General features: G+C 33.5%; 4 protein-coding genes across 5 annotated transcripts; all 4 read left to right on the top strand.

Moving 5' to 3' along the window:
- The first annotated feature begins 1,609 nt into the window (after positions 1–1,609).
- On the top strand, positions 1,610–2,972 carry LOC130497042 (uncharacterized). Its single transcript, XM_056989886.1, has 2 exons — positions 1,610–1,767; positions 2,001–2,972. The coding sequence occupies exons 1-2, from the start codon at positions 1,711–1,713 to the stop codon at positions 2,676–2,678; spliced, it is 735 nt and encodes a 244-aa protein (XP_056845866.1). The 5' UTR covers positions 1,610–1,710; the 3' UTR covers positions 2,679–2,972.
- A 1,176-nt stretch (positions 2,973–4,148) lies between these two features.
- On the top strand, positions 4,149–5,853 carry LOC108809144 (chloride conductance regulatory protein ICln). Of its 2 annotated transcripts, none has more exons than XM_056989702.1 (7): positions 4,149–4,360; positions 4,439–4,562; positions 4,784–4,886; positions 4,980–5,039; positions 5,140–5,205; positions 5,290–5,387; positions 5,476–5,853. In XM_056989702.1, exons 1-7 carry the CDS (start codon positions 4,194–4,196, stop codon positions 5,545–5,547), a joined length of 690 nt encoding a protein of 229 aa, XP_056845682.1. In that variant the 5' UTR covers positions 4,149–4,193; the 3' UTR covers positions 5,548–5,853. The 2 variants fall into 2 exon arrangements, with proteins under 2 accessions (XP_056845682.1, XP_056845681.1); XM_056989701.1 differs by having other exon boundaries at positions 4,150–4,360; positions 5,137–5,205.
- Positions 5,854–6,104: 251 nt separating this feature from the next.
- On the top strand, positions 6,105–6,689 carry LOC108833516 (pectinesterase inhibitor 11-like). The gene has a single exon (XM_018606931.1). The coding sequence runs from the start codon at positions 6,105–6,107 to the stop codon at positions 6,687–6,689; it is 585 nt and encodes a 194-aa protein (XP_018462433.1).
- A 2,741-nt stretch (positions 6,690–9,430) lies between these two features.
- On the top strand, positions 9,431–10,291 carry LOC108833515 (pectinesterase inhibitor 11). The gene has a single exon (XM_018606930.2). It carries the CDS (start codon positions 9,499–9,501, stop codon positions 10,102–10,104), a length of 606 nt encoding a protein of 201 aa, XP_018462432.1. The 5' UTR covers positions 9,431–9,498; the 3' UTR covers positions 10,105–10,291.
- The last annotated feature ends 4,775 nt before the right edge of the window (positions 10,292–15,066 follow it).

The following is a 15,066-nucleotide window of genomic DNA, read 5'->3' as shown; positions in this document are numbered from 1 at the left end:
TAGTAGTATAAAAAATATATTGTTTGGAAACAGTGATAGTAGTATAAAGAAATAAGTATATTGTTTGGAAACATGGATAGTAGTATAAAGAAATGAACATTAGTGATTAATGTAGGTTTAACTATAAAGTATAAAGGTGTATTTAATTTAAAAACTTACAAAATAAATGTTAAGTCCAATAGAATGTTTATGTTTTAATAAGATAGATAGTAGCCATTTGATGTTTATATATTATTCCCTTTGTTTTATAATAAGTGTTATTATAACAATTTTTTCTTGTTACATAAAAAATATCACTTACATTTTCAATACAAATTATACTTACTTTCAGGTGGAAATTAATAGTAAGCTGCATTAAATACTATTAATCATAGAAATGTAATTAATAGCAACTTATATATATTTCTGTCATTTTTAATTTGTGTTAAAAATGTTAAAGTGATACTCATATAGAATATAAATTAGATATATGTTTCAGCATTACTTATAGCTTACCATTAATTTCATGTCCTCGTTAGCACAATGATCAATGCATAGTTAGATTAAGTGTATATGAAGCTTCATGGAAACCCGTACGAGAGAGGACGGTCACTAGATCGTACAATTAAGAAATTAATATGTATACATATCAATTAATCTAAACCGTACGTTCTAACTAGTTTTGTGAAATCAAGAATCTAATCTTATAAGAGAAACTGTATGCTTGTTGTCAGAACAAACATGGACCCATGTTCTCTATGTCCCTAAGATGTGTATCGATTTCATTTACTTCTTTGTTGCACTATATTTTAAAATCTTTTATTTTATAGATTTTTATTTTTAATCTCATTGAGATCTCCATTGCCCCTGCTACATTAGACATTACAGCTCATTGATCCTTAAAATTCAAACTCTATTTTTCTTTCTAATTAATTAGTTAAATCTAATCATATTTGGGTAATAAGCGTTGAAATTATATATGCATATAAACTTAAATGAGATTATATCATTGTTAATGTTTTGTGTTTCTAAAGAGTAAAGATGCGTGTACACATGTTCAAACATCCAGACTAATGACCTAACATTTAATCCATGATTGCTTTTTCGAGCTTTATTGTTTGAACTTAGAACAATCATTATCATAAACTATGCGTATTTGAAACATAAACAACAAAAGTTGCAATATCATTAGTACAGTTACATGTGGTTTCTTTTCCCTTTACGTATATGTTGCCAGTAAAAATAAAAATAAATCTAGTTATGATTAAGATTTAGGAGGCACATCGCTAAAGTGGGTATTAATTATTAATTGACACTAAGAACAACCCTTGAACATAGTCTAATTCAATTTAGGGATCATAAGGAAAAGGAACATTAACAATGACAGTGGCTGATTAGTCTCTCGACAATGAGACAATCTGGTTTTTAATTATATCTATATATATGCATATACATATCATATTGTATACACGGATGTTGAATAGTATTACAACTTGACCAAAATAATTTTCTCATTCTCCGTCGACCTATTTAAATATATAAATAAAAAGAAAAGATTCATGAAACTGGACCAGCCTATTGAATCTTGTCCCATTCACAAATGTCCCAATATATAAATAAAGACCTTTCCCTCTAAACTTGAAACCCATCATTAACCACTTTAAAACCTTCTAAGCAAGAGGTTGAGAGAAATCCGATTTTCTTACTATAACTCAAATCAATTAAATAAAAATGGCTTTTTGGTCTGCTGAGAATGCCACTAAAGCCTACCTCACCACATTGAAAACGGTAAGAATTTATTTCTTTTTATATATTCTATCAGTTATAAGATATCTTATGATGAATTTTATCAGTATGGTTGAAGTTTCTATATATATTCTATATACTCTTATGGTTGAAGTTTTAATGAAAGTTTCAAAAAAAAAGGATATGGATCGATGTTAAAAAAAGATATTCAATATTTATCTACTTTTTCTTGAATCAATGTCACATTTTGACATATATATATATCCATTTTGCAGGATCAAAGAACAAAAGAACCAAACGTGGCTGAATTCATATCGGCTCTAGCCGCGGGAAATAACGCAAGAAAGATCGCCGTGGCTTGTGCCGGAGCAGCAAACGCTGACATACTCGCTGCCCTAATCGCTGCGGCTAATCAAACGCGCGGTCAAGTGGTATGCGTTTTACGTGGCATCGAAGAACTCATCATATCCAAGAAAATGTTGGAACCATCAGAGATTCATCATATACAATTCGTAGTCGGAGAATCTAATGACAACGCTCTAATTAGTGACCATTTCGGAGAAGCTGATTTCGTCCTCGTTGATTGTAACATCAAGAACCACCAAGATATCGTTAGAAAGATCGTTAATCACCACGAAGAAAACGCAAGAAACGGCGGTGGAAGCGGTGCGGCGGTTGTGGTGGGTTATAACGCGTTTTCGAGAGGATCTTGGAGGTTTAGCGATGGGAGGAAAACGCAGTTTTTGCCTATAGGTGAAGGGTTGCTGGTGACAAGGGTCAACGATGATGGTAACTATAACCAGAAGATGGTGAAAAAAAACAATGATGATCATCATCAGCACCATGACCATGTGAGAAAGAGTCATTGGGTGGTGAAAGTCGATAAGTGCACAGGAGAGGAGCATGTGTTTAGGGTAAGGGTTCCACGAGGAGAAGCCATTATTGAAGCTTAAATTAGATCTTTTATATTATTGGACAGTTTAGAGAAAAAATCACCTCTGTGATGACGAGTGAGAGTAGTAAGAAGATTAGTTATTTGGTACAAGTGATTAAAAAGAGTTTTGATTGCGTAAGTCTTTTTAATTTATTTAAGAACTTTTTGTGCACTAAAAACTTTTTTTCTTTTTTTTCAAGTGTGAATATACATGAAGAGTTGTGTTCGTTTTTAGTTTCTTTTCTCATTTTGGATTTTACTTTTGTCTTTTCGTGAGCATGTACAAACATTATGAATTATTTATGATTCTTCAGATTTTGGATTTTAGCAAATAAACTATTAAAAAATGCACTTGCACCATCGAGAAGATGGCATCTGAGACCAATATTAATTAGTTAAGGTTTACTTCTACAGCTATGAAAGTTTTATCTTATTATATAATGTCTTCAAAATAGATGTGGATGTTTATGGCCTACTATATATGTATGTGTATTAGAGCATTAATATTGGGGCTGCCCTTAAAAGAGAAAGGAAGAGGACCGAGGCAAAAAATGAAGGAAAAACCTTTGTATAAGGACAGTTCTTACATAACCTTTACACATTCATGACCAAAAAAAAAAAAGATTGGAAACTTTATTGGAAGGACACCAATAATGATGGTCTTAGCTCGATTTTTGGTTCCCAGTCAAGTTGACTCAAATATACGGTCAAAGCTTAAATGATAGTACATTTTAAGATATAGGATTTAAATTCTCATGAAACTACATTTTATAACTCATGGATATGAAATAAGCCTTGTACTACAAACTGGGAGACATTCAAGATATTTTCTTCTTTGAATTAGACATTGCGTTTAGGATGTTATTAAAGATATATAGTTTTGAGTTTGTGTGTCAATACATATCACAATGGATCATTCATTATTGGCTGCATTGTCACAATCTGCAAGACAACAAACGATCACGAACGACCCATTACCTTGCCCACCCCCATTTCCCTTATCCATCATCCATCACTCTACAAGAAAATGACATTTATATTCTCACACACACACACATAGCTTCCGTCCCATGGTAATTTAAATGTCTCTGTATAACATAAATTGTAAAAATAATTCTCAGTATATGTCAAAAACTTTTGAATATTTATAAATCAAACGAAAGTCGCTACATATGTATCATAAATTTAATCAAAAAAATATCAGATAACAAAACATCAAAAGTTCAAAACCAACATCAGTTATAAAAAAAATATATGCAAGATTACATTGAAGTAAATCTGAAGAAACAATTTTATTGACCCCCAAAAAAGGTTGTTGGTAAAGAAATGGACCACATACGCACAGTATCAAAAGAAGCCAACAAAGAAATCCCATTAAATAAATGAGCTCAATCTATTCATTTATCAAATCATGGGCTTTTTCTAACCAAGCCCAGTTTCTCAAAAAGGCCCAGTAATGTTCCTTCATCAAACCAAACAGAAGGAGAAACGATGATTCTCTTGAGAAAATAAACCCTAAGAAAAACCCTTGGCCATGGTGGTTGGTGGTCTTAGAGAGTTCGCGCTCAGAAGAAACGGAGATGGCTCACCAGCTCTGGACGAGTCTAACGGCGAGGAGCTTATGCACGTGCAGCCTTCAGTCGCCGTCGCTCTCGGCAGCCGCTCCGTCGAGTCTCCCGGAACTCTCTACATCACTTCCAGGTGAAAAAAAGATCACTCAGAATTAGATTGATAGCTTGCGGAGAACGGTTAACAGAGTGTTTTTGATTTGATTTTCAGGAAACTGATTTGGCTGAGTGATGTAGACGTGGCGAAAGGCTACGCCGTGGATTTCTTGTCGATATCGCTTCACGCGGTTTCTAGAGATCCACAAACTTATTCATCTCCTTGTATCTATACTCAGGTAATTGTTGTGTTCTTGCTGTTTGCGATTGGTTCTGATAGGGCGGGGATCTTAGATTTTGGCGGTTTCTTGCTGTTTAAATAAATAAATAAAAAATCGTAATTTTTGAAGTTTATTTCTATTTATATAATCTCTAAAATATTTGGAATCCAAAGCTAATGCTTTTTGTGTTCTTTAATTTTCTTTGTTTTAAGTTTTTTTTTTTGGTTCTGTTTTTGAAGATTGAAGTTGTAGAAGATGATGAGGATGATACAGAGTCCACTGGAGTGTTGGACTTGTCTAAGATCAGAGAGATGAGGCTTGTTCCTTCTGACTCTACTCAGTGTGAGTTTTTTTTTTTTTTTAAATGTAAGTCATTGTTTTATCGCTACAAGAGTCTCTCAGATGCTAACATTTGTTCTTGTGTGTTTTTGACAGTGGATACTCTGTTTGATGTGTTCTGCGAATGTGCTGAGCTGAATCCAGAACCAGTTGAAGGTAAACACATAAATATACAACCATTGTTACTAGTGTTAAATGCAATTTTTTGGTTTCCCTAGCCAGTTACATGTTCGTTTCATTGCGTCTTTTTCAGAAGAAGAAGAAGAAGAAAGTGGACATAACTGGGTGTTTAGTGCTGATCAGATGGTTGTTGGTGGTGGAGGTAATGTTTGAGACCAAACTCAAGAGTTCAATGTTCATCTTGAATAATTGTATGTAAGAAATGTGATATATGTGGTGTAACCAGGGGAAGAAGATGCAGAATGGCAAATATCTCAGAGCCCGACGAGTGTGATTGGTCATTCCAATGGAGGAGATGAAAGCATTGCTCAGCCTATGCTCGAGGTAATATAAATAAATAAAAAAACTGATTTTCCTGATTTATTGGATTGTTTGTTTATGTTAAAGCTAATTTAATTGACGCATACTGCAGCTCCGGATCAATGATCAGAGGTTTGATGATGCTGAAGAGATGGTTCATGAAAGCGAGACCAAAGATCACTAATTTGTTAAAACAATGTACTCTAAATCCCAGAGTTGTTTCCTATGTTTGAAACAATGTTGTATCTGTCTGTGTTCTTTAAAGTTTATGTGCTTTGTTAAATATGAGCTGAGATGCTCATCTTGTCATCTCTCTCATTAATCATTACTCGTTGAAGAACCAGAACGTATAAGCATGAGCCTAACATCCGTGCTTAATTTCATCAGTTTACAATTATTATGGTGTTGCTGCTACTTGCAAGCATTACCTGTAACTGCAAGGGTTTTTTTTGTTTGACAATTCATGTCTATGAAATAATAGCTTCTATGTAATTGTATAAATTAGTTTGAGTTATATATGTGCAAGTATGTATCGTCTATTGGTCCGATCGGATCCGGTAATGTGATTGTAATTTACTAATATTAGCATTAGTATATTTCCTCACGATGATTGGTCGTATTTTTCTATATTAGTTGGAGAAGATTAACATAATATATATGTATATCACTTCAACCTCAAAGTCTTTCCTATTCAAACCTAATAAGTCTCTAACTCCCAAGAAACTCAACATGCCAATACCAATGGCAAAACACTACAAAGTTTTCTTTCTAGTCCTCTCCATCTCCTACCTCTTCTCAGGGGAGCTCACTGCCGCCGCCACAGAGACTACCACCACCACCGAAAAGGCCCTAAGCTTCATCATATCCTCTTGCAAAACCACAACGTACCGATCCTTGTGCGTTCACTCTCTATCCACTTATGCCAATACGATCCAAACAAACCCTCAACGCCTCGTAAAAACCGCTTTATCAGTGACCATGAAACACGCCCAGTCCACCAAGCTCTTAGTCTCGCACCTAAAGAATAGTCAGTTCCGGACCCTCCAGGACTGTGCACCGAGCCCGGACGTTTACAATACTGACCGTCTGACCGAAGCGATCCTGGAGCTGAAGCGTTCTGACAGTGAGAGTGTTCATAGCCAGTTTTTGTTTCACGTGAGCAAGGCGCAAGCGTTGTTCATTTCGGCTTCGGATGACTGGGAGGTGGAGAACACTTGCTCAGGTAGCTTTTTGAGCACAACAAAGTCAGTCCAGGCACGGCTAGTTAACTTGCGCAAGGAAACAAGCAATGTCATGTCTTTGTTTAATGCATTTGCTAAGGAGTAGTGCTTACGACTTCTTTTGTTTGTGTGTGTGAGCGAAAACATCCTCACACATATGCTTGATTTGGCATGAGAAGAACAGCATGCATACTCTTTTTTTTTTTGAACACCAAATACTTATATTAAAATTAAATGCCCAAGAGGCTTAGTCGGTTACAACCGGAGAGATTCTCGACGGCAAGCTGATAAACGAAAATAACTAAAACATGACAAAAGATAGATGTGGCTAGGAGAGAAGAGACCCATAGAGAAGCTTCACTTATATTCCTAAAGCCTGCGTTCCAAGAAGTCAAAGTCGACGTTGAAGAATCCAACCAATGGATTTTGAGAACAGTTAAAAACTGTCTCTGAAGATGTCTGAAACTCCCGATGTTGCAGTGAAGGGCGGAGAGGCTTTTACATGTTCCAGTTAAAAACAGTGTATGGTTGTCAGTGAATAAAAAAACAACCAAACAAAATGGGAAGTTTGATTTTTAACATTTGTATGGTTGTCTGAAACTCCCGATGTTGCAGTTAAAAACAGCATGCATACTCAAATTCGATTTTACATGTTCTTTGGGAAGTTTTTTTCTACCTATATGTAAACCTCGGGGATGTTAAAAAGTAAATAAATGGGAAGTGATATTGATCAAAAAGAAAAATAGAACATGACAAGAAAGTCGTATATTAATGTAATACTCTCAGATGTTTTGATTTCGTTCTCAGAGCGTGACATGCCATAAAAGCCTATAAAATCTTTTAGGTTTCTGTAGATTGGACAGAAAGTGATTTTAGTGAGTAATACTCCTGATGAGTCGAGCAACCTTTTAATTACTCAACAACCAGAGCATGACAAGATTTGCATACTAGAAGACGAGAGACCGTATTACGAACCAAAGAGAGTTACAGGCTTCACCAAGTGATCTTGGGTCATATAAATATTAATGGGCCTTTATCGAGTGAAGTCTCTGACTTCTTAACTTGTTACAAATTACAATCGTTTCCACTTCCACTTGTTCATTTATTCCAAAACTAATATCTCTATCTGTTTTTTTTCTTTCTATCTTCTCAAAATATTACAATTTTACTAAATTTTACATGTAACTAAAAATTCAACACAGTCCATAGAAATCCAAGACAGTAAAAAAATTCATGTATCACAACGGCAACACACTTTTTTGTCAATACATCGTTAAAGTCTTAAAGATACGTATATTTAAAAAGAAGTCGATTTTTAAATATCCAACAATTGAAAACGTAACCATAAAATAAGATATTATGTATGGCCTTATTACGCGGAGAGGATGGTACGACGGTCCATTTGACCCAGTAATTACTCTGGCTCACGTTCATAGATCACATGCTGAGGCGATAATTATTGTTCAGTTGTTTTATTTGCATTTTATTATGCCTTATTTTATGGGATTCTCCTTATATTCGTTCTCGTCGTGTCCTCCTCTTCCCTCAATTATTTTCTCAATTTCAAATTGAAAACTTTTGTTCTATAAGACAATGAATGACCCACTCAGCAATAATCTAATCTATTTCAACAGTGAAGATATATGTATTGTTTTTAGGGGAGTACGGAAAGAACAAAAATTATATGTCGGTAGGCTATCTAAGTCATTTCTGTTTTACATAATAAGAAAATACATTATAAATTACCAGTTTCATTTTATAGATAAATATATATTGATCACAAACAACATATTTGTAACCTAGCTGCCATACTGAAATATATACATATAATAAATTAAGTACGATTATTATTTGTAATATTGTTATATTTGGAGTGATTGACGGGAAAATATATTTTAGCGGGATGCTTTGTTGATAACTTTGTTTATTTCCGCCATTTGATAAATTAGTGGCCTAATTTTGTTACCTAACATTCATCCGAACGTTAAAAACACTACTGTGATAATTGGATTGGGAGAGTTAGTTATGAGCGTAGATGTTGTTCGATGTTGACAAAAATTAATAATGTGCAAACCCAATAAAACAATATTTTCTTGTATTTTACTACGGGTTGATTGGTGCGATTCCTTTATCACTATATTTGTTTCCCTTCTTTATTTGAATAAAAACGACAAATGTTTATCTCTACTCGTCTCCGATTATGATATGGACCGACGTTAAAGTGGACCCTGACATGATTTTTATATGAGAAAAAATGCAAACCAGAATATCAAAAGTATTCGGGTCATTTCCCATTCCAGCTAATTACTGAGCCCCACTCCTGACCGTGCCTCTGTCTCTGCTCCCCGTGTTTATGTAACGATATAATTTAGGCCTCTAGCTCTGATTGGTTTCACATGTAACGGTGGTCGGTAGATTGACAATAACTACATGATTTCAACTTAAGTGTTGATTTCATTAGATTTCATCAACTCAACAAGTGTATTGAATGCTGATTTAGGTTCAATTTTCCATTCATGTTATATGAATAGTAGTAAGAAAAATAAAACATATGGTAGAAAAGTAAAACACAATCTATTTTTATATATGTAGTGGGTTAGTGGGTAGGTTATTCTTTTATTCCGTTCAGATTTTTTTTGTCTTAGTGGTTTCAATACTGATTACTTCTGTTTCATGATCCATCAATCAGATTAATTAATTTCACCTGTCTGAACATAGTCCTAGAATATAAAAGTCTAATCTACTGTTTGTTTTCCAGTTTACACTGCTTTTTTAATGTTTCACTGTGTGTTACCAACAGTATCATAAATAAACCCTAATTGTACCCACTATAAATATTCAACCCCAGCTCATTCTTCTCCACACAAACTCAACTATCTCACCCATTCTCTCTATCTCTCTCACAAGAAACAACAATGGCAAAACTATATCAAACTCTCTTTCTAATCCTCTCAATCTCCTACTTCTTCTCGCTGGAGCTCACCGCAGCCTCACCTGCCGGAGCTTCCAACAAAGCAGTGAACTTCATCCAATCCTCTTGCAAAACCACCACATACCCAACCGTGTGCTTCCGTTCCTTATCCGCCTACGCAAACGCCATCCAAACAAGCCCTCAACGCTTAGCCGAGACCGCTCTAGCCGTTACCCTAAGCCGAGTCCAATCCACGAAGCTCTTTGTCTCGCGTCTGACGCGTTTCAAGACCCTTAAAAAGCGCGAGGTTGAAGCCGTCAAGGACTGCGTCGAGGAGATCAATGATACCATCGAACGTTTGACCAAGTCGGTCCAAGAGATGAAGCTATGTGGTAGTGCCAAGAATCAAGAACAGTTTGCGTTCCACATGAGTAATGCTCAGACTTGGACTAGTGCTGCTTTGACTGATGAGAACACTTGCTCCGATGGGTTCTCGGGTCGATTTATGGATGGACGGATCAAGAACTCGGTTCGGGCTAGAATCGTTAACATGGGCCAGGAAACCAGCAACGCATTGTCCTTGATTAATGCATATGGTAAAAAGTACTAATTTTCAAATTAGTAGTTAAGGAATGTTTTATTTCATGTACCATCTCAAATATATATAAATAGTAATGTATGGCTAAGAGTTTAATGTGATATATATATTATATATGTCGATTTTGTTAGATTATTTTCTTATGTGTTCAAGTGTATTTTGAGCTATGCAAGTTGAAGCAGATGTGCTTTTTATTTTATTGCCGTAAAGAAAAACGGTAGACTAATACAATTGATAACCATAATGGTTAATCTATACTATTAAAGTACAAGCACATTTGGATTTTTACTATGTTTACCCCTATTAAAGAAGTTTTCTTTTGTATTCATTAATGACATTTTGGACATTTTGCATTGGTTTCTTTTTTAATTGTTTTTGGTTTGTCATTAACCACCGGTTTCCTAATTCAATTTTGGTATGTGATTATTCCGTGTTTGATACTGCATCATTTTAATATTTTTCTAACCGGACATGTTTGAAACTGCATCGTTTTTTCTCAAACTATTTAATGGTTTGGTTTTAAACCGCTTTTTCCTAAATATAATCCCAACTATCTAACAAAAATTATTTATAAAAAATAAAAATTGTTTATTGGTTCAACCAGTGGTTCAACCGGTAACTGGATTTCGATTTTAGTAGTTTTTATTGGATTTTTATTTTTTTTTTCAAACCCGAACTGAATTTATCTTTGATCAACCGGTAATCCGTTCAACCGCAGGTCTCCGATCAAAACTATAAAACTGTTATATTGATTTATATTTAAAATATCTAATTCAAAATTAAAAACCTAAAAATACATGTATAATATAGTTTTACCGAACATAAATCTGGATATAAAATACATATATGAGACGGATTATATAAATACATATACAAGACGGATTATATAAATGTGATTATATAAAATTTTCACCAAACATAAACCCGCGCTTTGAAAGCGCGGATCAAAATCTAGTTAACTATTAAAAAGGACAAGTTACCCAGACAATCTTTCTCCCTTTCACACACGTTACTTTCTTTGAGGCAAGTTGGGCACACATTTTCATGTTTTTACATAAGCTTTTTCTTTTTTTGTGTGTAACACTACATCAGCTTTTTTCCAAACCAAGAAAAAGAAACGAGAAAATAGTCATGCTTAATGTGAAAAAAAAAAGAAACTCAAGTGGTTTTTTTTTTGAGAAAAAGAAACTCAAGTGAAGATAAACTGTCTTGCCTATATCAAATATTTTTAATGTCCTTTTCTTACTTTATGATGAAAAATGGCAGACCAACTGCTTCAGTTGTTAGATTTCATTTTATCATCGAGTCTATCTTACACACTTCACAGTCAAAAGTCAAAACTGTCTTTTTTAAAGGTTTACAAGTTGTTTTAAAGGATAGATGCAATTTATTACTGGTATAGTACATCACATTTACAACATACTGTATGTTAAAAGAGTAACAAAACTAAAGTTTCTGATTCTGGTTAAGCATTTTCAACAAACCCGGTTTAGTACAATTCAATAAAGATCTTCCAAACTGAACCACAATATATTCCAAACAACGCAGGAGCTTCTCTCGATTTCTTTTTAAGAAGAGCTTCTCTAAATTTCATCTCTTCGCACAAAATATAAATCAACCAAGCGTGGAAAAATATCTAATCCACCTCTATTTTTACTTCTATAATAGTATTTAGGAATAAAAACATTCTAACTCATCTCTATTCTTTTCTTTAAAATAAAAATTGTTATATTTTGTTTACTTATAAAGGAAAAAATAATATTCTTTTAGATTTAAGATTTCTATTTATAGAAACACATTTGAGAAAAATCCATATTTATAATATTTTTTTTATTTTCGAGATAAAAATAAATGGATATATTGAGACGGTTAAGAACATCTCCAATGGAAATTTTTATTTTTTCTTCCAGAATATGATAAAAATGAATATGAAATAAAAATATTTAATCTATTTTATTTCTTACTCTATAATAGAATAATGAACAAAGAAAAAAATAAATTATTTTATTTATGGAGTAAACTCTATTACGAAATAAAATATAAAGTTAGATTAAAACAATTTTTACTCCGTACTTTATTTTACTCAATTTTAGAGTAAAAATGAACTAGGATCAGAAGTACCCTAACCAATCAAACTTGGCCAAAAAGCAAGAGCAGCCATATCTTTAATTGACCATTTAACTGTTTCTATGGTCAATCTGGAGTAACAGAGACATTGAAGCAGCGTTTCGTAATCATAAGAGTATCTATTCGGATAAATATCACTCTTCTACATATCTATATCAGAGCCAAACATCAACAGGTCTTTCACTTTCACATAGACTCTTAAGAAGAGAGGACTGATACTATAAGATGTTTCTGAAGAAGACGTTGAAGAAGCTTTTCTTTGCCAGGCTCAACATAACTTGTCTCCTCCTCTTACGTGCGTGCCATAGCTCTCCATATATTAAGCAGTGTGATGTCGCGGCTTGATCATGCTTAATCTCCTTTCCTCCCATTAAACCTAACAATTAAAAGAAAACTTGAAGTCTCTTTTCTTCAAGAAATGACCGATGAGCGAAGTATACAGCACAACATTTGGAGATTAGCGGTCTCCAAGCATCTTGTCTAGCTACTAACATCCTTTCTCGACCATGCACGTCTTCACAAATCCGCTTATCAGTACCGTGTAGGTAAAAGAGTTAGACCGGACAAAATGTTTGACAACTTCTTCTCAATTATTGCATTTCTCGCATAAATATTGACTATAATCATGTAAGCAATCTCATCAGAGCCGCACTGCCATTGCCATATTTGTCCTTGCAATATTCTTTCACCATACAAGTGTACATGACCTTATCTACAAAGTAACCGTCAGCTTCTATGTCATCAAACATAACCTCTGCTTCAGAAGCACATCTTCTTCTACAAAAACCGAAAAAGAAAGACTTGTATAGATTAATTGGCAGAGGCATTCATGTCATCTCACATAGAGTTTCTAACTTCAAAACTGCTTCATCCAACTGACCATGACCGCACAATCCTTTAAACAATCTCTACGACACCAAATCCACAAAACATGACACTTCAATTGGCCCAACTACACTTTTTTTTAATATTTCCCAAATTTATATTACTAGTTATCAAATCTGTGTGAATATTATATAAACTGTCATAATTTTTTTTTTGACATCAAAAGCTACATAATCTTATTAAGAGGATTCTAACCAAGTGGTCTAATTTAAAATGATTATTAATACAATCGATTGCATATTAAATGAAGTACAATCATGTTCCTCCCCTTTATTTGTTCTAATTTCGTAGTCATATGATTAATAGCTATAACTATCATTTTTATTAAGCATTTGAGGTGACTCTACAAAAACAGGAGTCAACGATAAGAAAATGAAGGATTTCTGCATAATAATTTAGCATTAGGTGGGAACGTTGACAAATTGTGGAGGAAACGTATTCACAAAGTGCAAATATATGTAGCACTAAAATAAGGTATGATTATCTTTGGTAAATACACTCGAGCTTGTTTTTAAGGGATAACTAGATTTTGACCCGCGCTTTTAAAGCGCGGGTTTATGTTTGGTGAAAATTTTATATAATCACATTTATATAATTCGTCTTGTATATGTATTTATATAATCCGTCTCATATATGTATTTTATATCTAGATTTATGTTCGGTAAAACTATATTATACATGTATTTTTAGGTTTTTAATTTTGAATTAGATATTTTAAATATAAATCAATATAACAGTTTTATAGTTTTGATCGGTGTTTTGAAATTCGACTGAGACCTGCGGTTGAACGGATTACCGGTTGATCAAAGATAAATTCAGTTCGGGTTTGAAAAAAAAAACAAAATTTAAAAATCCAATAAAAACTACTAAAATCGAAATCCGGTTACCGGTTGAACCACTGGTTGAACCAATAAAAATTTTTTATTTTTTATAAATATTTTTTGTTAGATAGTTGGGATTATATTTAAGAAAAAGCGGTTTAAAACCAAACAATTAAATAGTTTGAGAAAAAACGATGCAGTTTCAAACATGTCCGGTTGGAAAAATATTAAAATGATGCAGTATCAAACACGGAATAATCACATACCAAATTGAATTAGGAAACCGGTGGTTAATGACAAACCAAAAATAATTAAAAAAGAAACCAATGCAGAATGTCCAAAATATCATTAATGAATACAAAAGAAAGCCTCTTTGATAGGGGTAAACAGATTAAAAATTCAAATGTGCTTGTACTTTAATAGTATAGATTATATTGTTTACCACTCTTGCGCACGGGTGATTTATACTTTAATGTAAGATCTAACTCTCTTGTTCTTCAAGACAGAAACTTTGATTGGTTTAATGCTTGCAAATAAAAGAAGAACATTTCACCGTTTACGAAAATGCTGCAATAATTTTCTTCATTTATGCATTTTGATGCATGACAATAACATGATTGTCGAATAAAAATCAGTAAGTAATATCATGCCAACATTGCATTGCAACAAAAGGGTTAATCAATAGACTAGAATAAATGGTCAATCATGCGTACTCTAACTCTTGGAGATCCGTTTTGTATTATATAATAAGGTTTATTATTTAGAGAAAATTAGAAAAAAGAGACATCTTCGTCTTAGGTTTGTCACTCTAAGATTTTTAGAAGATGTTTTAGTAAAATAGAATTTTGATTCTCCTTAAATACCATATTACCCTTAATTTAGTTTGAATTATAATTATAATTTATAATTTTTGTAATTGATTTTAAAAGTTAAAAATATTAAAAGGTTAATAATATAAAAGTAGACAAAAAGAAAGACATGGGATCGTCGTCTTCCATAACGATTTAGGGTTCAATAGAGAACCCTGATAGAGAGAAGAGAGATGAGGCCGAGAGAGATGAGAGATTGCAGGAGGAAGAAAAGACCGGTCTAAGTTCGTGCCATCGTCACCGGTCTGAGATTGTTTCCATCGTCATTGATC

Source organism: Raphanus sativus, chromosome 6, assembly GCF_000801105.2.
Source record: "Raphanus sativus cultivar WK10039 chromosome 6, ASM80110v3, whole genome shotgun sequence".
Taxonomy (NCBI): Eukaryota; Viridiplantae; Streptophyta; class Magnoliopsida; order Brassicales; family Brassicaceae; genus Raphanus; species Raphanus sativus.
The sequence above is the reverse complement of the archived record's forward strand: the minus strand, read 5'-3'. Positions and strand labels throughout refer to the sequence as shown.

What these genes read in the sequence shown, in the direction of transcription:
- LOC130497042 (XM_056989886.1), top strand. Translation starts at nt 1,711, where the DNA reads ATGGCTTTTTGGTCTGCTGAGAATGCCACTAAAGCCTACCTCACCACA. An exon ending in ACCTCACCACATTGAAAACG is followed by an intron (nt 1,768 to 2,000) that starts GTAAGAATTTAT and finishes TCCATTTTGCAG; the next exon opens with GATCAAAGAACAAAAGAACC.
- LOC108809144 (XM_056989701.1), top strand. Translation starts at nt 4,194, where the DNA reads ATGGTGGTTGGTGGTCTTAGAGAGTTCGCGCTCAGAAGAAACGGAGAT. An exon ending in TCCTTCTGACTCTACTCAGT is followed by an intron (nt 4,887 to 4,979) that starts GTGAGTTTTTTT and finishes TGTTTTTGACAG; the next exon opens with TGGATACTCTGTTTGATGTG. An exon ending in GAATCCAGAACCAGTTGAAG is followed by an intron (nt 5,040 to 5,136) that starts GTAAACACATAA and finishes CGTCTTTTTCAG; the next exon opens with AAGAAGAAGAAGAAGAAAGT.
- LOC108833516 (XM_018606931.1), top strand. Translation starts at nt 6,105, where the DNA reads ATGGCAAAACACTACAAAGTTTTCTTTCTAGTCCTCTCCATCTCCTAC.
- LOC108833515 (XM_018606930.2), top strand. Translation starts at nt 9,499, where the DNA reads ATGGCAAAACTATATCAAACTCTCTTTCTAATCCTCTCAATCTCCTAC.